At 41.0% G+C, this 26,965-nt stretch overlaps 1 protein-coding gene across 1 annotated transcript in view; it reads left to right on the plus strand.

The window, feature by feature from the left end:
- The window catches only part of LOC138675535 (A disintegrin and metalloproteinase with thrombospondin motifs 2-like), a 705,150-nt gene that overhangs the window by 141,673 nt on the left and 536,512 nt on the right, over positions 1-26,965 (plus strand). The window contains exon 3 of the mRNA XM_069763862.1: positions 20,594-20,747. Coding sequence (XP_069619963.1) covers positions 20,594-20,747 — 154 coding nt within the window. The remainder of the gene's footprint in view (positions 1-20,593; positions 20,748-26,965) is intronic.

Raw genomic sequence — 26,965 nt, forward strand, 5'->3', positions numbered from 1 at the left:
GGCCGTCGCAATGCGTCGGCCCGACATACCGACGCACGTTGTGAAAATTGTGCACAACGTGGGCAGCAGCTGTAGTTTTTCAACACATCCGCTGCCCAATCTGTCCTGGGGAGGAGGGGGCGGAGTTACGGCCACGCATGCGCTGTCAGAAATGGCGGATGCGACGTACAAAAAAACGTTTCATTGAACGTTTTTTTGTGCCGACGCTCCGCCAAAACACATCTGATCCAGTGCACGACGGACGCGACGTGTGGCCATCCTTCACGATCCGTCGGCAATACTATGGGCAAAAAACGCATCCTGCGGGCACATTTGCAGGATCCGTTTCTTGTCCAAAACGACGGATTGCGACGGAATGCCAAACAACGCAAGTGTGAAAGTAGCCTTAGGGCTAGGGTTAGGGTTGGGGCTAAAGTTAGGGCTAGGGTTGGGGCTAAAGTTAGGGTTAGAGCTGGGATTAGGTTTAGGGTTTGGATTAGGGTTGGTATTAGGGTTAGGGTTGGCATTAGGGTTACGCTTGGGATTAGGGTTAGGTTTGGGATTAGGGTTAAGGTTAGGGTTGTGATTAGGGGTGTATTGGGATTAGGGTTAGGGTTGAGATTAGGATTAGGGGTGTGTTGGATTTAGGGTTTTGATTAGGGTTATGGTTAGGGTTGACATTAGGGTTGTTTTGGGGTAAGGGTTGTGATTATGGTTAGGGTTAGTGATTAGGATTATGGATCAGGTTGGGATTAGGGTTAGGGGTTGGAGCTAGAATTGGGGGGTTTCCACTGTTTAGGTACATCAGGGGGTCTCCAAACACGACAGCCAATTTTGCGCTCAAAAAGTCAAATGGTGCTCCCTCCCTTCTGAGCTCTGCCGTGCGCCCAAACAGTGGGTTACCCCCACATATGGGGCATCAGCGTACTCGGGATAAATTGGACAACAACTTCTGGGGTCCAATTTCTCTTGTTACCCTTGTGAAAATAAAAACTTGGGGGCTACAAAATCTTTTGTGAAAAAAAAAATATTTTTTATTTTCACGACTCTGCATTCTAAACTTCTGTGAAGCACTTGGGCATTCAAAGTTCTCACCACACATCTAAATAAGTTCCTTGGGGGGTCTAGTTTCCAAAATGGGGTCACTTGTGGGGGGTTACTACAGTTTAGGTATATCAGGGGCTCTGCAATCGCAACATAATGCCCACAGACCATTCTATCAAAGTCTGCATTCCAAAAAGGCGCTCCTTCCCTTCCGAGCTCTGCCGTGCGCCCAAACAGTGGTTTACCCCCACATATGGCACATCAGCGTACTCGGGATAAATTGGACAACAACTATTGCAGTCCAATTTCTCCTGTTACCCTTGTGAAAATAAAAACTTGGGGGCTACAAAATCTTTTTTGTGAAAAAAAAAATATTTTTTATTTTCACGACTCTGCATTCTAAACTTCTGTGAAGCACTTGGGCATTCAAAGTTCTCACCACACATCTAGATAAGTTCCTTGGGGGGTCTAGTTTCCAAAATGGGGTCACTTGTGGAGGGTTTCTACTGGTTAGGTACATCAGGGGCTCTGCAAATGCAACATAATACCCGCAGACCATTCTATCAAAGTCTGCATTCCAAAACGGCGCTCCTTCCTTCCGAGCTCTGCCGTGCGCCCAAACAGTGGTTTACCCCCACATATGGGGTATTGGCGTATTCAGGAGAAATTGCATAACAAAATTTATGGTTACATTTCTGTTTTTACACTTGTGAAAATAAAAAAAATGGTTCTGAATTAAGATGTTTGCAAAAAAAAGTTAAATGTTCATTTTTTCCTTCCACATTGTTTCAGTTCCTGTGAAGCACGTAAAGGGTTAATAAACTTCTTGAATGTGGTTTTGAGAACCTTGAGGGGTGTAGTTTTTAGAATGGTGTCACACTTCATTATTTTCTATCATATAGACCCCTCAAAATGACTTCAAATGTGATGTGGTCCCTAAAAAAAAAATGGTGTTGTAAAAATGAGAAATTGCTGGTCAACTTTTAACCCTTATAACTCCCTAACAAAAAAAATTTTGTTTCCAAAATTGTGCTGATGTAAAGTAGACATGTGGGAAATGTTATTTATTAACTATTTTTCGTGACATATCTCTCTGATTTAAGGGCATAAAAATACAAAGTTTGAAAATTGCAAAATGTTAAAAATTTTCGCCATATTTCCGTTTTTTTAATAAATAATCGCAAGTAATATCGAAGAAATGTTACCACTAACATGAAGTACAATATGTCACGAAAAAACAATCTCAGAATCAGCGGGATCCGTTGAAGCGTTCCAGAGTTATAACCTCATAAAGTGACAGTGGTCAGAATTGCAAAAATTGGCTCGGTCATTAAGTACCAAATTGGCTCTGTCACTAAGGGGTTAAAGGAGTTGGTTAAAAGGGGGGATTGTTGACGATAGAGCAGGCCTATATCTTGTATGAGAGGGGGTGAGGCTATCATGCGGCACAAGGCACCAAGAGCAAAGGTCCCGCCCTTTAATTTGGGTTTTAAGTAAGGTTGAATTATCAAAAATTGTCAATGGGGGTGTCGTTGGGTCATTTCAGCATGCGGTGGTGATTGGGTTCTTGGAGTTGGTGGCAAAATTGTGGTGGAAGGGTGTACATCAGGTGGATGGTAACCTCCTCTTTATGTTGAAATTTTGGTTAATTGCCTGGCGGATTTTGTGATTCTTCATGGTGTGATTACTGGGAGTCTGTGTTATGGATACAGTTTTCCAGCAACAAAGGTGCCCCCGAGCATGTGGTCGTGGCTGGAGGTAATGCTGAATATTAAATTATTATTTATTGGTTTCCACAAGATTTTGGAGCTCAAAGAACCTCCTTGGTGACAAGTTACTTATTTGTAATGTTTTGCTTAATAAAAGCTGATCTGGCCAATTAATTCAAAGAAAAAATGTTCATTTGTTTGGGATCTGTGGGAGTGGGGTGGCGTTGTGAAATGGTTGCGTGGTAATAAGGGGACAGTCTTTGGAAAGCCTTAAGAATACTGCAGTCTTGGCTGGCTAGTGGCATTAAACCCAAGTGTCAAATGAATTTGGGTGACTGGTACATTTAGTACCTAAGAGATCACAAGGGGCTAAGTATTGCCAAGGCCTTTTTCTTTCAGTAATTTAAGAAAATCACATGTAAACATCAACAATTTCTTTTCTTTTGTGTTATATTTGATATCTTTAAAGTGTGTGTATATATATATATATATATATATATATATATATATATATATATATATATATATATATATATATATAATTGCCAAAGGGGTACTTCCTTCTGTTTCTAACTTCCATCTGTCTGTCGCAGAAATCCCAGGCACAGTTCGGCCGCGAATTGGCCCTTCCCTACTCCCCTCCAGTCAATGCCCCCTCCATACTCCCCTCCAGTCAGCGGCCACATAGGGTTTTAGCAGTCCGTTAATGCTGCTATTAACCCTGTGTGACCAACTTTTTACTTTTGATGCTGCCTATGAAGCATCAATAGTAAAAACATATAATGTTAAAAATAATTAAAAAAATAAAAAATCATTCTATTCTCATGTTACGCCACCTTTCCCACTCCTCGCGACGTTTAAAAAAAACGCCGCGTTTGCATGCTTCTCAATGCGTTTTTTCCTGCGTTTTCGCTTTTGGTGCGCATGGTGACAAATTTTACAGGAGTAAAATCTAGATAACCAGACACCACCTATGTGACTACAGGGAGAGTGTATTATGGGATATCTTTATATAGACCCTTGAACAGCTGAAATCTTCTTCAGATTTTGCTGTCATAATGGATCTTCGCATGGAGAGCTTTTATTTCAACCTGGATTTAAGCATCAAGCTGTTTCTTGCCTGTGCGTTTGCTTGGGAGCAAGACAAAAATCGAGAAAGATGGAGAAGGAGACGTTGTAGGCGTTTTTGGAGACACCCCATTATTGAACTACGTGAGAGCCATGGAGCACATCACACGCTGTATGGCGAGCTTAATGCCAACCCGGACAAATTCCCGGAATATACAAGGATGTCGCAAGACTCGTTCCGGGATTTGCTTGCTCGTGTCCAAGGAACCATATTGAGACAGGACACCCAGCTCCGTAGAGTGATTCCACCAGAGGAACGTTACATTAAGGTACGTAACAAATCTAAACCAATGGCAGTGCAAATTTTGAGTGTTCTGACATGTATTTTTTTGGTATTTTCCTTTAGGTCTTTAGCATAACAACACCATAAATAGAATTGATTGTAATTTATTTATTTTTTTCTTCCAGATTTCTGGCAACCGGAGAGAGTTTATCTTCCCTCCACTTCCAATACCGGCTTGGAATGTCCACCCTGTCCGGAATAGTTGCGGACCCCTGCCGGGCTTTGTGGAATGTACTCCGGGATGAGTTTATACCCATACCCACCTTGGACATGTGGATTGGAATTGCGGAAAAATTCTGGAGTGTGTGTGATTTCTCCAACTGTTTGGGAGCGGTGGATGGAAAGCACATACGCATTATCAAACCAGCCAGAACAGGATCGGAGTACTTCAATTATAAAAAATATTTTTCTGTTGTGCTCATGGCAGTAGCCGATGCGGACTGTCGCTTCATCGCTGTGGACATTGGAGCTTTTTACCGTGGCAACGATTCCCAGACTTTTAAGAACTCTGATATGGGCCGCTGTGTGTATGGCAAAAATTTTAATTTTCCACGGCCACAACCTCTCCCCAACACTCAAGGTCCACCAATGCCATTTGTTATGGTTGGTGATGAGGCCTTTCAGATGTGTGAAAACCTACTGAAGCCATATTCCAGTCAGGACTTGAACCACACTAAAAGGATTTTTAACTACAGACTGACCAGGGCCCGAAGAACAGTAGAGTGTACCTTTGGCATTCTAGTCTCAAAATGGCGCATTCTTGCATCAGCCATTAATCTAAAAATGGAGACAGTCGACGAGGTGGTCAAAGCCTGTGTGGTTCTGCACAATTACATAATGGCTAAGGAGCGGTCCAACATTGAACTGGATGAACCAGTTGCACACCCACTGCCCGATTACCAGCATCACCCGCCGTGGTCAACAGCTGAAGTTGGCCACATGCAGGACCAATTTGCTGCCTTTTTTGATTCGGATATTGGGCGTGTGTCATCGCAGGACAATATTGCGTAAATGTCCTGTTGGGATTTTATCTGTACAAATTATTTTCTTAAATGTTACTAATATTTCTCGTTAATAAACTTTATTTTTTGGTGTTTTGAGCATGTCTCCTATGCATGTCCTCTACAAACCAAGGCTGTCCTTACACTAGCAGTATTTGGTCTGTATTTAATATCAGTATTTGTAATCTAAAACCAGGAGTGGGTGATAAAAGCTGAGGTGCTAGATATGTTTTTATTATAATTTTCCTCTAATTGTTCCAATCCTTGTTTTGGCTTGCAAATACTGATATAAAATACTGACCACATACTGTTATTGTGACGGCAGCAATGTTGTTTTAGTGGTAAGGTTGTTGACGTCATTGCGTCCTGATTCTGTTCTGCAGTATCTATTGGACACAGACTGAAGAGACAATGACTGTCATACAAAGCAGATCTATACTCATCAAGTCAGGTGTCAGAAATAATGAATTCATGATGCACATATAACAGCCTCATGAATTCACTATTTCTGACACATGTCCAGGTGAGCATAGATATGCCGTGTATGACCGCCATCGTCCCTTCACTTTGTGTGAAATAGATTACGTACACAGAAGAGAAAATGGAGGTTATACAAGGCAGTTCTCTACTCACCAGGTCAGGTGTCCTAACTAATGAGTTTTTGGACACTTGACCTGTTGAGCATAGTTCTGCATTGTATTTCCGCCATTTTCTCTTCAGTCTGCAACACTAGTCACAGACTAAGCAGAAGGAAGAGATTATGGAGATAATACAAGTATTACTTTTTTGGCCCACCTCATATCTGTATACTAAACACACATAAAGCTGCAGTCTTTTACTTGCTAACTACTGGAGCTATGATGTGGCCAAAAAATTAAGTGTTTGGCGCACGGTGTGTGTTGACTGCGGGAAATACACAATTAAACCACACATAATTGGGGGCTAAAAATAATATTATTTATTTTGTTATACACAAACTTTTTATTTAACTGCGCCTGCTTGGGGTAGAGTGGTGGAAACGGGGGTGTGATGCAGTGAGGCCTGGCTAACAGTGGACAACGCAGGGGTGGCAGGAGAAGAGGCAATGAAACTTGTGGGGTCTGGTAGTTCGGGGATAGGGCTTGACACATGAGAGGCCTGATACGCACTGGAAGGGTGAGACAAACCTGACATTACAGAGAAACCCTGGGAGGTGAGGGGGGAGGAATACTAAGAGTACGCCGTGCAGCCATGCCAGAGTCCATAGTGCTCGTAGATCGTGCAGCCATGCCAGAGTCCATAGTGCTCGTAGATCGTGCAGCCATGCCAGAGTCCATAGTGCTCGTAGAGCGTGCAGCCATGCCAGAGTCCATAGTGCTCGTAGAGCGTGCAGCCATGCCAGAGTCCATAGTGCTCGTAGAGCATGCAGCCATGCCAGAGTCCATAGTGCTCGTAGAGCAGAAGGCCATGCCAGAGTCCATAGCGCTCGTAGAGCGGAAGGCCATGCCTAGGTCCTGCTGCATTGTGGTGGTGGCGATACGGAAGGCCATGCCAGGGTCCTGCTGCATCGTGGTGGTGGCGGTACGCAAGGCCTTGCCAGGGTCCTGCTGCATCGTGGTGGTGGCGGTACGGAAGGCCATGCCAGGGTCCTGCTGCATCGTGGTGTCAGTGGAGGAGGTCCAAGCAGGAGCGGCGGTTGTCATGGTGGTGGCGGTGGGCTGTCCAACAGCACTCGGCATGGTGGTGGTGCTGTACTGATGTCCGGCAGTGCTACGAATAGAGGTGGCCGTGCAGTGGTATGCAGCAGAGGTCGGCATTGATGTTCATCGTGACAGTGAAGGCACAGGTGGATATGCTGCCTCTGTCTGCTGAAAATACCGACTCTGCTGCATAGCCTGCACGTAAGCAGCATTGCAGGCCTGCATGACACTAAGCTGGAGATCAGGAGTAAGGTGTTCCGACATGCCCTGCTCAATTTGGTTAAAAAAATGATGTGCTGGTCTCTGGAGGTCGGGTTTTACTTGGTCAAGGCTTTTGGTGACCTCATGGATACGTGTATTCATGTGGCTAAGGGAAATATCCATTCGGTCACCCAAAGCCTTGAGTCCGTCGTGAAAAACCGAGCTCAAGTGCAAAACTCGGGCACGAGGGACCTGTACAATGCCCTCTGCTGCTGCCAGGAGGAGCCCAAAAAAAGGGGCAAAGGCAGAGGACTGGGAAAGGGGAACACCTGATGGACCAGCTTCCTGGTCTCCAGTTTGTGTGGCAGGCCCACTTGCTGCAGCGCTGCTGGATGTCTGGGACGGGTCCGTGGCTGTCTGATGAAGGACAGCTCCAGACCCTGGGCCAACAGAACGGTGCTGCTCCATGTGCTGTGAAAAAAGGAAAAAAAAAATTAATAACAAAAATTACCAGACGCCAACTCCTGTGGAATAGAAAAATACAGATTATGGCAATACAACACAACCTAATGCACAGGAGAAATACTTACATTCTCCTGGCAATGACCGGTCTTAAAAATGACAGAACGCGATGGTATTTGTACTTTCGGATCCTTGCTCCTGAACCACTGGGAACATGGCTCTCTTGACGCAGGTCCTTGTTGAAGCGGTCCTTCATCGAATGCCAACGTGTTTTGACTTTGAGCACTGTTGAAAAAAACAAAAATTATGGTAAGACAATGTACTTTTGGCCGTGCTCACACAACTGTGTGTGATGACAGAAACTCCTGAGAGTTTGTGTCATCACACACAGTTGTGTGCGCACGGCCAAGGTCTCTGCTGCTTCACGCTGCATTCTAATACTTACAAAATGCATTTCGGACCCGAATCGGGGCGTTGTCCCAGCCATCCCACATCGCTTTGGCCACCTCATTCCATAGGCGCCGGATCGTCACGTTGTCCGAGCGCTGTGGAACCCGGGTGTCCCACAACGGAACTCGATCCTGGACCAGGGAGATGAGAAGGTAATTTTCTATGAGGTCTTCATCCCGTTCTTGAACCTTTAAAATTAAATACAGACATTAATATTGGATACATTAACATAAGGAAAAGAAAGAAAACAGAGGCTGAGAAATAGCATGAATTAGGAAAGTCAAGATACAAAAGGAATCCAGAACAAAAATGTAAAGAAATAGGAATGTAAATTAAGAAAAGATTCAAGAATACTAAAGTGAGGATACAGTAAACAGTCAGCCAGGTATACTTGCACGCTGCCGTCTTGACACTCGACCGTGACCCCGCTGCTCCCGCCCAGCCTCTGCCGCAGTAGAAGAAGTGCTCTAAAAAAAAATGAAAAACAAAAATTGTCATATGTGTAGATGTGACAGTGAATACTTACCAATCTGAGGAGGTGAGCACTCACTTCACTGACATGTTCGGCTTCAGAAGGCCCAGGACGTTGCTCCTCATCAGAAGAAGACATTCTGATGCATGCAGAAAGAAAGAAATGGCAGAAATTAGGACATGTAGAGATAGAAAATAAAGGCATTGGCTAGGATATACTCACATTGTTCTGAGTGTAGATTCCTTCCTGTGTCTGGTCTGCTGCGTCTGGAAAGCTTCTCTGTCTGCTGCGTAGTGACCTGCAACTGTCCACTCCCTCCCTTTATCACCTTGTATGTGGGGGGTGGCTTATCAGTGTCTAGACATGTTTTTCTCTGGTGCAACGCATGCGTTCATGAACGCAAGCAAACGCATGTGCATGTAGCGTTTACTGCGCCAACCCGCAGACGACGAAACGACGCATGCATCATCAAACGCGGCAAAAAGCAACGGATCGCAGACGCATGCGTCCCTAATGTTAAATATAGGAATACACAACACATGCGGATATTTGCGGAAGAAACGCTGCGGACACAACCGCAAATGTGAAACCGGCCTAAGCTGATGCAAAATGTAGGGGTGGAAGTCAATGGTGATGTCATCTCCTTTTGGCTACAGCTAAGCATGTTTTAATAGATAATACTTGATTTACTAGTTTTCATGCCGGGCCAATATCACTATGCAACCTATGGATTACTAGGGAGGCTATGTATTAGCACTATCTTAACACACTGTTGTAATATATATATGTCTGTATTCTTTGTGTTGTATATACTCTAACTTACGGCCCTCATCCATGTTCCCTCTGTTGAGGCAACAGTTTGTTAATATTTGATTGTTTTCTAATGAAGAAAACAATCATTTGGACATCAGTGTTCACTCTTTTTCAGTGATTTATCTCATCACTGGCTTTGTTGTGGTATTTTTAATATTAGACAAGCATTTAAATGTGAAAAGTGGCAAGGCGGCCAATACTTTTTCACTGTACAGTATGCCTGATTTGGTGTTTTGTTTCCCAACGTAAGGAATACCAAAGTCCCCATGCCAAGGGTAATATGTTAAGAGTTCTATATCTAAATTGTACTCAAAGTTGAACCCCCTTTCCTGACTGATGTTCCGTTTTTGAACTTTTGTTTTTTCTCTCCTTTTTCTAAGAGCCATATTTTTTTTACTTTCTTGTATACATTGTTGTTTGAAGGCTTGTTTTCATGGGTCAAGTTATAGTTTTTAATGACCGCATGTACCATTCAAGGTACTTGAAAATGGCAACAACAAATAAACGTTGCAAATGGGGCGAAAACGCAATTTCACAATAGTTTTTAGGGAGTTAGTGTTTACAGCATTCACTGGGCTATAAAATGACATGGCAATATGATTATCCTGGTCTGTGTGATTATAGCAATAACAAACAATAACACAATTTTTTTTAATTAAATGTTGAAAAAATTTTAGAAAGTCATAAAAAAAAATGCTTGTATCAATTTTTTCAGAGATTCGTAGCCATTTTATTTTTCTGTCAATGGAGCTGTATAAGGGCTTGATTATTTGCATGGCATTGGTAATATTTTTTTTAATTCATAACATTTTTGGATAGATACAAGCATTTGATTGCTTCTTATTGCATTATTTGCAGTTATGTCCTCATTTAATTTTAATTTTTTATTTTTTTAAACATTTTTTACCTTATTTTTAGTCCCTTTAAAGGTACCGTCACACTCAGCGACGCTGCAGCGATATAGACAACGAACCGATCGCTGGAGCTGTTTAGGTCGCTGTAGAGACGTCAAACACGGCAGCTCCAGAACGATGCAGGAGTGATCCAGTGACGTAACGGCGACTCACTTATCGTTCTCGCTGGTTGTTAGCCCCATGTAAAACATAATATAATAATAATAATAATTTTTATTTATATAGCGCCAACATATTCCGCAGCGCTTTACAAATTATAGAGGGGACTTGTACAGACAATAGACATTACAGCATAACAGAAATACAGTTCAAAACAGATACCAGGAGGAGTGAGGGCCCTGCTCGCAAGCTTACAAACTATGGGGAAAAGGGGAGACACGAGAGGTGGATGGTAACAATTGCTTTAGTTATTCGGACCAGCTATAGTGTAAGGCTCAGGTGTTCATGTAAAGCTGCATGAACCAGTTACCTGCCTAAGTATGTAGCAGTACAGACACAGAGGGCTAATACTGCATAAAGTGTATGAGAACATGATGCGAGGAACCTTTTTTTTTTTTTTTTTATTATAAATAGGCCACACAGGGATCGTTAGGTTAATGCATCGTTGCTTTTGCTGTCAAACACGACGATACACGCCGACCTGACGACCAAATAAAGTTCGGGTCTTCTAGCTCCGACCAGCGATGGCACAGCGGGATCCTGCTGCGTGTCAAACATAACGAGATCGCTATCCAGGATGCTGCAACATCACGGATCGTTGTCGTTCTCGTTGTAAAGTTGCTGAGTGTGAAGGTACCTTAAGTCCCTCTTGAATCTGCTATCGTTCAATTGGCAATACAATATGTCAGACGCATAATGGTAAAATCTTTAAAGCAATCTCTTGAGAGGGGACGTGTCACCCTCATATTGAGCATTTAAGCATGTCTTAATGATAACTTGGGAAGGGAAGAAAGAGCTAACACTTCAACTCCTGCTGTGAACAGGTAATTGAAGTGGGTTATCTGCTGGAGAACAGACACAAGGGTTGCCAGACGTCCATAAATTCCAATGCTGTCCGTAAAAATATGGCACTTTTTTGCCCTGTTCATAAAAAGTTTTAAGGGTTCATGATTATATTGAAGCTGATGTATTCATATCAGAATTATGGACTTTGTATCCCTTATAGTCATAATGATTTGTTTTCCGATATGTTCGCAAAAAAATATTGTCTGACTGACTGCAAATTTATCACCTCTGGAGAAAACTTTTCTGGTCTTCAAACACTTCAGACACTCTGCCTCTGAAGTCCAGTCACACTTGTGTCAATTTGTTGGCAGCAGCGGGATATCTGTGACATCGCCTGGGGCTGTCACCTCTCAAATTGGTGGAAGATATCTGCATGAACCCTGGTTGTTACCTGACCTTATGTAATTCAATATTACAATAAGTAGTAAAATTCACAGTTTATTCTGAACACCAGCCAAAAGCTGGTCTTCACAAGGGCATCATTGTAGCAGGCATTGCGGCTATCGGCAGATCCCCAGCTGCCATGACAAAACATCAGATCCCCCGTATTACATTGCAGGGGACCAATGGGTGCATGAAGTGGCTTATCTTCTGGACCACAGGCAATAAATGCCACTGTCAGAGATTGACAAGAGTTAATAGCAGCTGGCAAAGCTCAGCTACACTCGCTGCTGTTATAGGCAGATGCTGGCTATGAAACAGTGGCACTGTTTGCTAGGCAAGTTTAGCTGCTATAAGCACTGGCGGCTCCTGGATGTGAACATACTGAAAAGACCTGCACTCCTTTTATTATGTAGCAGCCACTGAAGACTCCTGCAGAACAGCTTCTGTTCCTTTGTTTAATTTACATTGAATGGAGCTGTGCAGTGCAGTTTATCATCCTCGTATTAGGAGCAGATCGAGGCAATTAATTTTAGTAACTGGTCAATCACCATCAGATACAGGCAAACGGCATTGAATTATAATGAGGTTCGTCAGGTTCACATTATGGTATAATCACGGTGTCTCCTGAGACTGCTATGCTGTGATTGGCAGCATCAAGGAGGTAGGGGTGAAAATGTACGCCCCTAGAGAAAACTCTGAAGAAACGCCCAGGTGCATTACGGGCAGAAATTTCATGTACAGTACATATCTTAGAAATGGAGCGAAATGTCGTAAAATGGAAGGGAGACGCAGAATCGGGCGAACTTGGGGAGTTTTACAAGGTTTTGAGCTAGCGACAGGTTCTCTTCACATGAAAAGAAAAAGCATAGGCAAACTTTAAGAATGAGAATGTCAAAGATGTTACTTGGTAAATGTTATATTTTTTCCTCATATTTTATTCAGCATTTCTTCCCTCTAGAGGAAAGCTCATTACTTTTGCCTGTGCGATGTACCTTTGCTGTACCTCAAAACAATCATAACTACAGGAAACGTACGCTCTGGAATAAATGCACAAAACACATTAGTTTGGATGTCAAAACGACAACAGCTTTATTTAAATTCAATGATATAATAAATAAGGAATCTGTGCTGTTAACCTAAACTTGGATACTAGGTAAAGGCAGTTAGAGATCATGGGGCCTTATAGCAAGAGTCCGTATTGGGTCACCCTTCCAATAAGACAAAAACATTGGTGGAGCAGATGGGGGTTCACAGAACTGCGCACGTCCCACCTTTTAAACACAGGGAGAGGAACATGTAATGCGGCATGTACACAGAAATGTTAGTGTTTTACCCACATAATTTGCTACCCCAATATCCAGCAAATGTACAGTGTGATGACCTCGCAGCAAGACCCACCCTTATGATTCACCCAGCGCTGTCTCCGCAACCCCACCTCACATCCCCCACTGCATGGAGCGTCCTAAGTGCAGTAATGAACAGGAAGAGTATGACTCCATGATGCAAAATTGACAGTGCCACTTGGAACTGTCAAAATATATATATATAAAAAAATTAAAGGGAACACTTAAACAGAATATAACTCCAAGTAAATCAAACTTCTGTGAAATCAAACTGTCCACTTAGGAAGCAACACTGTTTGGCAATCAATTTCACATGCTGTTGTGCAAATGGAATAGACAACAGATGGAAACTATTGGCAATTATCAAGACACACTCAATAAAGGAGAGGTTCTGCAGGTGGGGACCACAGACCACATTTCAGTACCAATGCTTTCTGGCTGATGTTTTGGTCATTTTTGAATGTTGGTTGTGCTTTCACACTTGTGGTAGCATGAGACGAACTCTACAACCCACACAAGTGGCTTAGGTAGTGCAGCTCATCCAGGATGGCACATCAATGTGAGCTCTGGCAAAAAAGGTTTGCTGCATCTGTCAGCGTAGTGTCCAAAGGCTGGAGGCACTACCAGGAGACAGGCCAGTACACGAGGAGACATGGAGGGGGCCATAGAAGGGCAACAACCCAGCAGCAGGACCAGTACCTCAGGCTTTGTGCAAGGAGAAACAGGAGGAGCAATGCCAGAGCCCTACAAAATGACCTCCAGCAGGCCACAAATGTGCATGTGTCTGTAAAAACGGTTAGAAACCGACTCCATGAGGATGGTCTGAGTGCCTGACGTCTACAGATGGGGGCTTACAGCCCAACACCGTGCAGGACGCTTGGCATTTGCTGCAGAACATCAGGATTGGCAAATTCGCCACTTGTGCCCTGTGCTCTTCAGGAGCATGCCCAGGCATTGTAGGGAGATCATACAGGCACATGGAGGCCACACACACTACTGAGCATCGTTTCCTTGTTTTGAGGCATTTCCACTGAAGTTGGATCAGCCAGTAACTTAATTTTCCACTTTGATTTTGAGCATCATTCCAACTCCAGACTTCCATGGGATATTAGTTGTGATTTATGTTGATCATTTTTAGATTTTATTGTACTCAACACATTCTACTATGTAATGAATAAAGATTTACAGCTGGAATATTTCATTCAGTGTTATCTAGGATGTGGGATTTTAGTGTTCCCCTTATTTTTTTGAGCGATATATATATATATATATATATATATATATATATATATATATATATATATACACACACAGTAATATATATATATATATATATATATATATATATATATATATATATATATATATATTACTGTGTGTGTATATATATATGTGTGTATATATATATATATATATATATATATATATATACAGCTCTGGCAAAAAATTAAGAGACCAATGCAAAAATTTCATGAAGTTTGTCTGATTTCTCTATTTATAGGTATATTTTTGAGTAATGTATTTTTTTCTTTTATTCTATAAGCTACTGATAACATGTCTCTGAATTTCGAAGCAATACATTTTGTATTTTTTTTTCCGAAAAGGACAAATTGTCAAAATGAAAAAAAAAAAAAAGCCAGTGCTTTCAGACCTCAAATAATGCAAAGAAAACAAGTTCATAATCATTTAGAAAACAATACTAAGCGTTCAGACGAGTTCAGAAATCAATATTTTGTGGAATACCCATGATTTTTAATCACAGCTTTCACGGGTCTTGGCATGCTTTCCGCCAGTCTTTCACACTGCTTCTGGTGCAAAAATTTAAGCAGTTCTTTGTTTGATGGCTTGTGACTATCCATCTTGCTCTTGTTTACATTCCAGAGGTTTTCAATGGGGTTCAGGTCTGGAGATTGGGCTGCCCAAGACAGGGTTTTGATGTGGTGGTCTCTTAATTTTTGCCAGAGCTGTATATATTTTAATTTATTTTTTAATGTGGTACTAAAGTCAATCAGCAATAAATTAAACCATAGGTAAACTTTAGTCTGAGAATGTCTAAGGTGCTGTTTGATAAATGTTCTATTTTAACAGCATATTTAATTCTGGGCTTCCATCTAAAGAAAAACTCATTTTCTTTTGCTTTTGATTGTTATTTGACCTTTGTCAGCAGTATCTTCAGAAGCATGCTTTCTATCAATTAATTTATTATTTGGATATCTTCCCTGAAACAGTTTCCATGGTGATGAGTGCGGCTTTTCTCAGTGCTGATGATGATCTCTAAAGGGGGTACTAATCTGGTGCTGGGGTTAGGGGTTACACCAATCAGTAATTTTCTGTTTGAAATATAATACACTCGTTCTAAACATGTTAGTATAATAGGGCGAGCTACAGCCACGGATGAGGCTTCACTGAAGTGTTTTTATGTTCAGTTGAATATTACTTTCTAGCTGAAGAGGTACATTATTTTGGAGTAATAACCGCTTACAATTTATAGTCTTCGGCCTTCGTACAACTCAATAACTTCATCAAAATCAAACATAACATTGCACAGAGCTCGAAAAACTTTGCGAGTAAGGGGGGAGAAAGAAGAAGCATTCACCTGGTCCTTGTATTTTTGGCAATGGTGCTGACTAGCTGCAGTAGTGATGTGGGGCCTAGCAAATGCTGTAAGATGAGGCACCGTCCTCCTGATGTGATGGATATAGCGATGTGCCATATATTCTGTAATGCCCTCCACTTCGTTCCCACTAATACGCTGGAGATAAAGGAGATGCAAGGATATACTGCATATGATTGCCAATCAAAACCACCAAATGTATGTCTGATGACTTGTTTATTGTGCAAGTAGCCCATGTGTTTCTGTTTCCATAATTGTTCTCTTGTGTCTACAAGACTAGGGAGTTATCCACCACTCCTTGTGGGCTATCTGCACAAAAGCTGTTCCATTCAGCGTGTCCACATGGACATTTCCTCTCTGAACCCTGCTCATATAGGTAATATACAGATGATCAGGTTTTTAAATACATCAGATAGGGATTGCATACATCAGTTAGGACTGCTCTTTATGGGTATACTTTGACGTTTGGTGGAGCAGCTTAGGCTGGTTTCACACTTGCGTTTTGATCTGCAGCGTTTTAAACGCAAACGCATTTAAACGCATTTGGTGCAAAAACGCGTTTTTTAGGTGCATGCGTTTTTGCATGTTTTAATGCAAACGCGGCATTTTGACGCATTTACAAGCGTTTATTCCTGCGTTTGCGTTTTTTGAAACGCATGATGAGAAGTGTGTGACAGCTGCCAATCATCAAAATCAACTAGAAAACCCACTATAAACAGAAATACCTAGGGTTAGGGTTAGGATCCCTAGTAACCCTAGGGATCCTAACCCTAACCCTAAAACACAAACTCTAACCCAAACTCTAACCCTAACACAAACTCTAACAAGCTCTAACACAAACTCTAACCCTAACCCTAAAACACAAACTCTAACCCTAACACAAACTCTAACCCTAACCCAAACTCTAACGCTAACCCTAACACAAACTCTAACAAACTCTAACCCTAACCCTAAAACACAAACTCTAACCCTAACCCTAAAACACAAACCCTAAAACACGAACCCTAACACGAACCCTAACACGAACCCCAACCGTAACGATCCTAACACTAACCCTAACACGAACACCAACCCTAACGATCCTAACACTAACACCAACCCTAGGGATCCTAACCCTTAGGGTTAGGGTGTTTTCTTGTGTTTTTCTATAAAAACGCATGCAAACGCATGTGCTTAAAAACGCATGCGTTTACATAGACATCAATACGTTGTTTTTTTTTGCCGCGAAAGAACGCATGCTTTTTTTGCGGCAAAAAAAAGCCGCAAAAATTACTACATGTTGCATTTCTGCAACACAACACATGCAGAGAAAAAACGCATGCGTTGCAAAAATGCGTCAAAACGCATGCGTTTTTAATGTTAAATATAGGGGGAAAAATGCATGCTTTTTTTGCGTTTTTTACTGCAAAAAAAACGCAAGTGTGAAACCAGCCTTAGTATACATTTTTTGCAAAAAACGTACCAACCAAATACCCTGTTTTTTACATCTTTTTACTAGCACTTGCTGATTACTGTGATTTTTCTTCAACGCAGTGTTTTTGGTTTTACTATACTCTTTTGTGTCTTCATAGTATGAACTTTATCAGGCAGTGAGTTTGCAATTAGAGTAATAATATAATAATAATGATCAAATGTCATGACTCTGGTGTGCCAGGACCAGGGGCTCCTTCAAAGTCCCTAACTCTAGGGGCGCCCTAGCTTGCCCTGTTTCACTAATTACTTCTGATGGTGAAGATGCTAGGGCCTTGTACCTTGCCATAGCGCCAGTATCTGCCGTCAGTCTGTACCCTTCCTCCCCTCCCAGGGAAGAGGTTAGTAGTAGTATACCATAGTACACCAACCAGACTAACAAGATAATACGAACAGGGGTAAAGGAAAATACCAATCATACAAATATACACACGTAAACAGCAGAAGTAAACACTGGGGAGTGGAGTATAGGGTTAAACCAAAGTAGGAGAAGGAGGGGAATTATCACACACTCAAAACCTAAGTCACAGATAAATGCACCAAAAGCCTTCACCAACAAACTCCAGCCATGCAGCATAAGCTACCTCTGACAATGAGTGCTAGCTAGGGCCCGATTTATATAGTAGATGGGAGTGGCTAACAGTGCACTGCTAGAAGAAATTTACACTGTTTAATATGAAGTGCTTATAATCAGTGCAGGAGTAGGAGAAATCCAAAGCTGCTGTCTTCAGGCTCCTTTCTGACGTGGTAAACCCGTCCCATCAAGTACTTATAGATGGGTGTTGGTAAAGTGCCTTTCCTGCCACCCCAATGTGCTTTTTGCTCTTTCGTAGTCAGGGGGCATTATTTCATTGTCTTTTTTTGCTCTACAAACACTATTGTGCTGTCTGGCATCTTGTTGTTGTGCAGGAAAAACAGTATAAATTCATGAGGACAAATGCCATTTACATCATATCACTGATTAATCACATTGGCATTGCTGCCTATAACTCCCCTATCACTCTCTTCTGCTATCAATTAAATCTCTATATTATTCATAGACTGCTACTCTCCTCATCTTTCTGTAGTGTTTGTCCAATACATTAGGCCTTACTCTTGCTAACTCTTGAGCTAAAAACTTTGATGTACTCTCTCTATCCTAAAAACACCTTTAGAATGGCTGCTATATTCCTAGCTTAGGCTTTTATACAGGCTCTGATACCCCTCCTGATTTGCTGTTCTATATCATCTGATGTGATGGCAGCAAAGCATTATGAGGTTGCCCACGCTTTCACACCTGTGGTCATGTCCGCTTTCTGTGACTAATGCAACCTTCTGCAATATGTAAAATCGGGTTGCAAATTTTTCAAATTCATTCGACCTGCAAATTGGACTCAAATATTATTCACATCAAATCAAATGGATCATATCTATTAACTGTAGATTAAATATGACAATCTAAGTATACTTTAAGCTTTTGTCTAAAAAAAAAAAAAAAAATGGGTAGAGTAGATGGGTAGTTCATCAGTCAATGATGAGTCCTTTTTTTCAAGGAATCCATTTCTAAGGCCGGCTTCACACTTGCGAGTTTTACGGACGTAAGGGCGCAGAAACTACGTCCGTAAAACTCGCAAAACATACGGCACAATTATTCTCTATGCCCCTGCTCCTATCTGCCGTATTAAACTGATCAGTATTATACGGCTTTCTACGGCTGTAGAAAATCGCAGCATGCTGCGTTTGTCACCGTATTGCGCAAATTAAACGTCAATGAAAGTCTATGGAAGCCCCAAAAATACGGATCACACACGGACCAGCAGTGTGACTTGCGAGGAATATGCAGCGCTGTTAGAGAGAAAAGCCGGCAATTAATTGCGGTGTACAGTAAAATCACACTGACAGCTTCCAGTAGAATAGGTAGAATAAATGTGTACACATAGAATAGGTATATATATATATGTCAGTGAGACACATATATATATATATATTAATATTTCTTCCAGCGCTAGACAGCTTTAAAGTTGGTAATTCAATTACCAGCTTTTGCTTTCTCCTTCCTAAACCCGACATGATATGAGACCACGCCAATTTTTTCCGCCATTTAACCCCTTAATTTACTAGCTAGAACGGCCAAATTTTGCATAGACACACTACTGACATTATGGAAACAGGAACACATGGATTACTGCAAAAATTTTTTCAAACTGAGTGTTTTTGGTTTTACTATTCTCTTTTGTGTCTTCACACTACTGACATTAGTAGTCTGGAATATGCAAAAAAAATGGTGATATGAGATGGTTTACTGTATGTAAACCAGGTCTCATATCATGTCGGGTTTAGGAAGGAGAAAGCAAAAGCCGGCAATTGAATTACCGGCTTTCTGCTATATCGCGCTGGATGAAATATTAATATATATACATATGTGTCTACTGATATATATATATATATATATATATATATATATATATATATATATATATATATATATATATATATATATATATATATATATATATATATATACACAGTATATATATATTTTTTTTTTAACACATGGATCCCTTGTATATCCGTATGTCGGTTTTGCAAGCCTGCGATAAAAACACGCAGTACGGATGACATACGGATTACATACGGAGGATGCCATGCGCAAAAAACGCTGAAACACCCTGCCTACAGAGGAGCTACGGACCACTATTTTCGGGACTTTTCAGCGTATTACGGCCGTAATATACGGACCGTATTTTCATACGCTGAGTGTGAAGCCGGCCTAACACTGTAATTTACTATTATTATAATAATAATCTAGAATGATATTCTAAGTGAGCAGATTAGTAACCCTGAGCATCAGTGTAGCCTAACTGTGTTTGGCAATGTAGAAGATTTAGATTTCAGAGAGCAGGAAATGGATCTAGTCTCCACATTCAGATTTTTTTGTGATTTATTGGTGCAAAGAATGTTCAGAATGCATATAGATAAGCAGAGTATTCTCTTATTCTCTTTGTGAAATTCTTTATTCTGTTGCCATATCATCATGATGCATTTAACTATTCATGTTATTAATAAATGATTTTGTAGAGTCAGGAAAGTAAACAATCTATTATTTCTCCTGCCTTGTGGATTGCATTGCATTTCAGTGCCACACCCAAGGTTTCTAATTTTTTTTTTTTTCTTGGACAATTTATCTAATAGTCATGGACTGCCAAAATTTTTCATGGAAACACTGGAAAAACATAATTATTCAACTATAACTTGAACATTAACACATTAGCGATATTCACTGTAAAATGATAATGACCGTCAGAATCTGTACAAGCTATTCCTTTTTTTACATGTAGAGGGAAAAAGTCTTGTTTTTTTAGGACTGCCTAGGAATCTTTTGGACCGTTGACAACCCTGGCCTGCCTAATATTGCAGCTGCACCTTCTAATAGTCAGATAGGTTCATGAAGAGTTGAGAGTAGCATTGGACTGAACAGGCAGACGAGAAAGAACTAGCCTTTGTTCACAGGAGCCGCTGAACATGAAAGACAACAATCCACTGGATGGATTCCAGAAATTAATGCGCAAAATCACTGGACACACATCATGAAGATTTATATACAGAAATGTGTATGATCCAATTACTTACTGACTTTTGCTTACTTGTGCTTTGTTTTTCTAGGCTGGCATGATCCGCACAGACAATGATGAGTTTTTCATAGAACCACTAGAGAAAGATAAACAAGATGAAAATAACGGCAGAACCCATATTGTGTATCGAAGATCTGCTATCAAAAGATCAATTTCAAGTCAGAGCACTTATACCCACCATAGCGGTAAGTCAGTGATTCTTGATGGAACATGTCAGCGCTTTTAAGGAAGTAATGGCATTTCTGAAATGGTGCTTGTGCGCCAATTAAGATACTACTTTTCTAGTGTAGAATAGATTCCATAATGCTCCCAGAAAAAAAACAGCTACGCTTTTTGAACGCACTCCAACGTCTGTTGTCTGAGCTTTGGAAGATGACTCAAACCCTGAATGGTTGTGAGATGTTCTCGGTCCTGAAATATACGTGAAGAAATTACTTGATTCAATCTATTGGCAATGAATTTTGTTAACTGTTGATTATGGTAATATTCAAAAGAACAATATGGCCTTTAACCATATTTGACCGGGCCAAATTTTTTAAATCTGCCCAGTGTCACTTTATGTGGTAATAACTCTGGAACGCTTCAACAAATCCCAGTGATTTTGAGGTTTTTTTTCCGTGGCACAATATAATTTATGATAATGGTAAATTACGGATGACATGTTTAGGGTTTATTTATTAAAAAAAATCTGAAATTTGACAAATGTAAAAAAAAAGTGCTATTTTCAAACTTTGAATGGTTATCCGTTTAATCCAGATAGTCATACCACAGAACAGCATTAATAAATAACATTTCCCACATGTCTGCTTTACATCAGCACCATTTGTTAAATGTTCTTTTATCTTGTTAGCATTTTAGGAGGTTTAATTTTTCATGTTTTCAAAGAAATTTACTACATTTATTTTTGAAGGCCCTATATAGGTTTGAAATGACTTTGGGGTCCTGTATATTGGAAAACCTCCAAAAGTGATGCCATTGTAAAAACAGCACCCCTTGACATATTGAAAACTGCTCAATACAAAAAAGGAACAGCATCCAGTCCGGGAGATGAAAAAAAAAATCACAATACCTTTTTTCTGCCATGATGCATCATAGCAGAATAAAGGTATTGTGATTTTTTTTTTTTATCACCCGGTCTGGATGCTGTTGCTTTAAGGTGATTTTTCAAGGAATACAAAATGTCATGACAGGAATGGAAAAGTGTGTTTTTACCTCTTAAATGTCGCTAACTTCTGAACAGGCCACTGTAGCCGGCAGACTCTAAGGCCGCTAGTTAGCTTTGAATTGCCATGGCAAACATCAGGACCACATAATCATGATCTCAGGGTGCTAATCAGGATAAAGAGGGAGGAGCCACACTCTGTTAACCATTTATATGATGTCGTCACTACTGACAGCAGCATCTAAGGGGTTAAGCGGCCATAGTTGGTACCAACACTGATCGTGGCTGATACAACAAGTTGTCAGCTATAGTGTACAGCCGACAGCTGCTGGATTTGTTACCTGTATGGGGAGGCTATTCTCTTATATCTCAGGGCAGTAAAAAGACGTATTGGCGGTCATTAAGGGTTAAGAGTCTTATTCTAAAAAATCCTTGCTGGTTTTTAGCTGTACCACAATGAATGATGCATAGAAGAATGCATAGAGAACTTTTGTATTGGAAAAGTTGTAAAATATCTTCCATTACTGGACCCAGTTTAGAAATGTATTGAAAGTACAGCGCCAGAGGTGACCCATATGAATCTGGAAATTTTTCCTGTACCATCTCAATTAAGGCATCTTTAGTTTCATAACTTAATATGCGGCCATCCAAGAATGATGGTTGATTCACAGACAAGGTACGGAATTGTAGCTCCACCAAATAAACAGCAATGTCGTCTCGATTGGTATACATTCTAGTAGCTGGAGGTGAATCAGCCTGCTGTGGATGAGGTTGCATTTATTCCTTGAAGGGGGTGAGATTTTGAGGGTGGCAGGCTAAGCATTAAACTGCTGGAATGATTGCCCAGACTAAAGTACATTTGAAAAAGACTTGGGGCTTGTTGTTTTTTGAAGATGAAGAAGTTGGTGAAGAGAGGGATATCTATTAGTGTTTGAGAGGTAAGCTAAATATCTATCAAGCCTTGGGCATGAGGCAGCAAGATTTGGTTCCCTACTGGTTAGAAGACTTCTTAGGAAGAATATAGAAGATGGCAAATAACCAACACTTTTAAGGCATCCCAAAATGCGGACTGCTTATCACATGGTCTTTTCTCTATGAATAATACAGTCAAGCATTTAGGCTTCCTGTAATTTTGATTAGGTTGACCATAAATGGGTGGATTTGGTGTCCAAGTCTAGGGAAAAACACCTGTCAAAAAAGTGGCCATCCAATGTAGTATTGGTGATGAATGCTATATTAGCCTGCTGACAAATGGAGAGAAAAACTGAGTGTGACCTAGGATAGATACAGATATATGCAGACAATGAGGAAATGTTGCGTACCATGCCATACAGTTTCAGAGAAAATTTTACTAAGTCAAAGTAGAAAAAATATAGTTAACAGTCTATCTATGCTATCTATCTATCTATGATATCTATGCTATCTATACTAAATATGTATCCAATTATGACTAGTGCCATGCCCACTCTTCTCATATCTACAGTATGTACCATGAAGGAATGCTATGCTGCTAAGTGATCACTGGATCTATGGCAAATGGAGTCAACTTATACCCAATTACTTATAGGCACATCAAGGAGACATGTAGGAGAAATGAGGTTGCACGTTCAGTATTCTCACATGCCACTGACAGTCTAAGACAATACATGTTACAGCAAAAAAAAATAAAAAGTATATATCACACAGACATGCATAATATATTAAACAAAAAAATAAAATGTGGCGCCCAAGTCCAGAAATTACTAAAAAGGTCTAAATTTATTACATGAAAATTTTGAAAAACATTACATACAAAAATAATCAAACAAAAGTACAGCAATAGTAGCGATTACATGTTCAGTGGGAGAATCGGGTAAAAAAATTGTGTGTCAACCAGCAATTACCACATGCATCATATAGTAAAGTGCCATCGCCCCTTGACATAGCCAATGTGAAGCATGTGTTGGGGCTGCACGGAGTGGATCCAGACAAACTACATGATGGGTAAGGAACTAAGGGTATGGGATGGTTTTTTATATATACATGGCCCTTTGCTCTAGGCATGTAGTAATTCTGCATTAGTCTTACCCTCCACCCTATACCTGGTGTTCTTCTCTACTATTATGACTATAATGCACTATGCACTTTACTATATGATGCATGTCGTAATTTCTGGTTGACATACCGTTTTTCTAACTGATTCTCCCCCTGAACATGTAATCACTACTATTGCTGTACTTTTGATTATTTTTGTATGTAATGTGTTTCAAAATTTTCATGTAATAAATGTAAACCTTTTTGGTAATTTCTGGTTTAAGGATTTAGTCTTTGGAGTGTCCTCCTTTCTGATTCTCTGCTTTTTGCTTCCCCTCTTGTTGTGGAGCATGTACGGCAGACTGTTATTAATGTTTTCCGTTTTGGGCTGTATTTATCTTATGTATAAGACATTAATAAATGATGAAGTACATCTGTAAACAAAGTGAAACCATTCCAAATGGGAGAGGATGAAAGGGTTAGACTGGCTGTTTCAAAAAAACAACCCCTGTTTGTATGCCCCATTATGGGAAATGGAAGTAATGTAAAGGTTTTCCATTTGGGAACCCAACTTATAACCAAGATGAAGAGAAGTCTATTGAATTTTGGAGGACTCACCATGAATGACCTTAAGTGTAGAAGAGCTACAGTTCTGATTCTGGCGACCACCTTTTATTACCAATCCACAGGTGGATCACTATGGGTCTCCCAGTGATCATAAGAGCAAGGATCCTGTGTCTCCCATGTGATTGGGTTGGCAGTTGACCGCAGGGCACTTGCGCTTAGATCCAAACTATGCTTTGATGATGATTTGGCGTATAACTGTACTTGGTTTCTTTGGAGAGGGACATTTAGTACACTCTGAAAAGGAAAGAATAAAGTAATGCATGTAGTACGCCACACACATTTTTTTCATTACACATCACCCTTTTATACACTACCCAACATACATCATTTCACTCACAAATAGTACACATGAGTCCACTGGAACACTGTGAAGACAGTCATCAAGAAGTGGCTGAAGTTAATTATTCCAGAATTATTAGTACAGCAAGTTCAAATACCATGGCAATAAGAAGGCACATTTACAACTTTATAGTTGACATGGCAAGTGTCAATAACAGAAATGTAAAAGATCATAAGATCACAAGTGCTGACATAAACCTCATTTATGCACTTGTAACATCCTTTAAGTCACCTCAGTCAGGGCTTCCAATAGTTATCACCTCAGTATGGCGCATTATTTCCACCTCAATCTTGCTAGGAGCTCTAGGCAAATGCAGGAGGGTCTTCCTCTTCTGCCGAGGAAACTTGGGAAACTCCTGTCCACACTCACAAGAGATGATTACAACAGAAAAAATGTCCGCTCACCCAACCAGAGGTCCAATATACAGAAAAATCACTGAACCGTGAGTCCAAGAGGAAATTGTGGAAACGAAAATGTCCCCAGCAAACGGATCCTCTTTTAAAATCACTTTTGTTGCAAAGTATAAAAATACACAATAAACCTTACCAAGTAAAAAGCACAAACGTGTTTCAGACTAAGTCATTTCAACGATTAAGCACTAAGTCTGAAATGCATTTTATTGTTATTATTATTATTATTTATTTATATAGCACCATTAATTCCATGGTGCTGTACATGAGAAGGGGTTACATCAAAATGCAATTATCACTTAAAGTAAACAAAACTAACAATGACAGGCTGATACAGAGGGGAGAGGACCCTGCCCTTGCGGGCTTACATTCTACAGGATTATGGGGAAGGTGTTATGTTTGCTAATGACAGGTGTTATGAAGGCAATCCAGAAACACAGTGTGCTTAGCGATCAGAGCGCACACAGTGATCTGACAAATACCCAAAAATACAAGAACGAGCTCTGAGACGTGGAAACTCTGTAGACTGCACACCTGATCCTATCCTAAACACAACTAAAAGCGGCTGTGGATTGCGCCTAACAACTACCTAGGCAACTCGGCACAGCCTAAGAAACTAGCTAGCCTGAAGATAGAAAAATAGGCCTGACTTGCCCCAGAGAAATTCCCCAAAGGAAAAGGCAGCCCCCCACATATAATGACTGTGAGTAAGATGAAAAGACAAAACGTAGGGATGAAATAGATTCAGCAAAGTGGGGCCCGATATTCTAGGACAGAGCGAGGACAGTAAAGCGAACTTTGCAGTCTACAAAAAACCCTAAAGCAAAACCACGCAAAGGGGGCAAAAAAAAACCACCGTGCCGAACTAACGGCACGGCGGTACACCCTTTGCGTCTCAGAGCTTCCAGCAAAACAAAAGACAAGCTGGACAGAAAAAAAAGCAACAAAAAAGCAAAAAGCACTTAGCTATACAGAGCAGCAGGTCACAGGAACAATCAGGAGAAGCTCAGATCCAACACTGAAACATTGACAAGGAGCAAGGATAGCAGCATCAGGCGGAGTTAAGTAATGAAGCAGTTAACGAGCTCACCAGAACACCTGAGGGAGGAAGCTCAGAAGCTGCAGTACCACTTGTGACCACAGGAGTGAATTCAGCCACAGAATTCACAACAGTACCCCCCCCTTGAGGAGGGGTCACCGAACCCTCACCAGAGCCCCCAGGCCGACCAGGATGAGCCGCATGAAAGGCACAAACAAGATCGGAAGCATGAACATCAGAGGCAAAAACCCAGGAATTATCTTCCTGAGCATAACCCTTCCATTTAACCAGATACTGGAGTTTCCGTCTAGAAACACGAGAATCCAAAATCTTCTCCACAATATACTCCAATTCCCCCTCCACCAAAACCGGGGCAGGAGGCTCAACAGATGGAACCATAGGTGCCACGTATCTCCGCAACAACGACCTATGGAATACATTATGTATGGAAAAGGAGTCTGGGAGGGTCAAACGAAAAGACACAGGATTGAGAACCTCAGAAATCCTATACGGACCAATAAAACGAGGTTTAAATTTAGGAGAGGAAACCTTCATAGGAATATGACGAGAAGATAACCAAACCAGATCCCCAACACGAAGTCGGGGACCCACACGGCGTCTGCGATTAGCGAAAAGTTGAGCTTTCTCCTGGGACAAGATCAAATTGTCCACTACCTGAGTCCAGATCTGCTGCAACCTGTCCACCACAGAATCCACACCAGGACAGTCCGAAGACTCAACCTGTCCTGAAGAGAAACGAGGATGGAACCCAGAATTGCAAAAAAATGGAGAAACCAAGGTAGCCGAGCTGG

This window comes from Ranitomeya imitator, chromosome 4 (genome assembly GCF_032444005.1).
Source record: "Ranitomeya imitator isolate aRanImi1 chromosome 4, aRanImi1.pri, whole genome shotgun sequence".
NCBI classification, from domain to species: domain Eukaryota; kingdom Metazoa; phylum Chordata; class Amphibia; order Anura; family Dendrobatidae; genus Ranitomeya; species Ranitomeya imitator.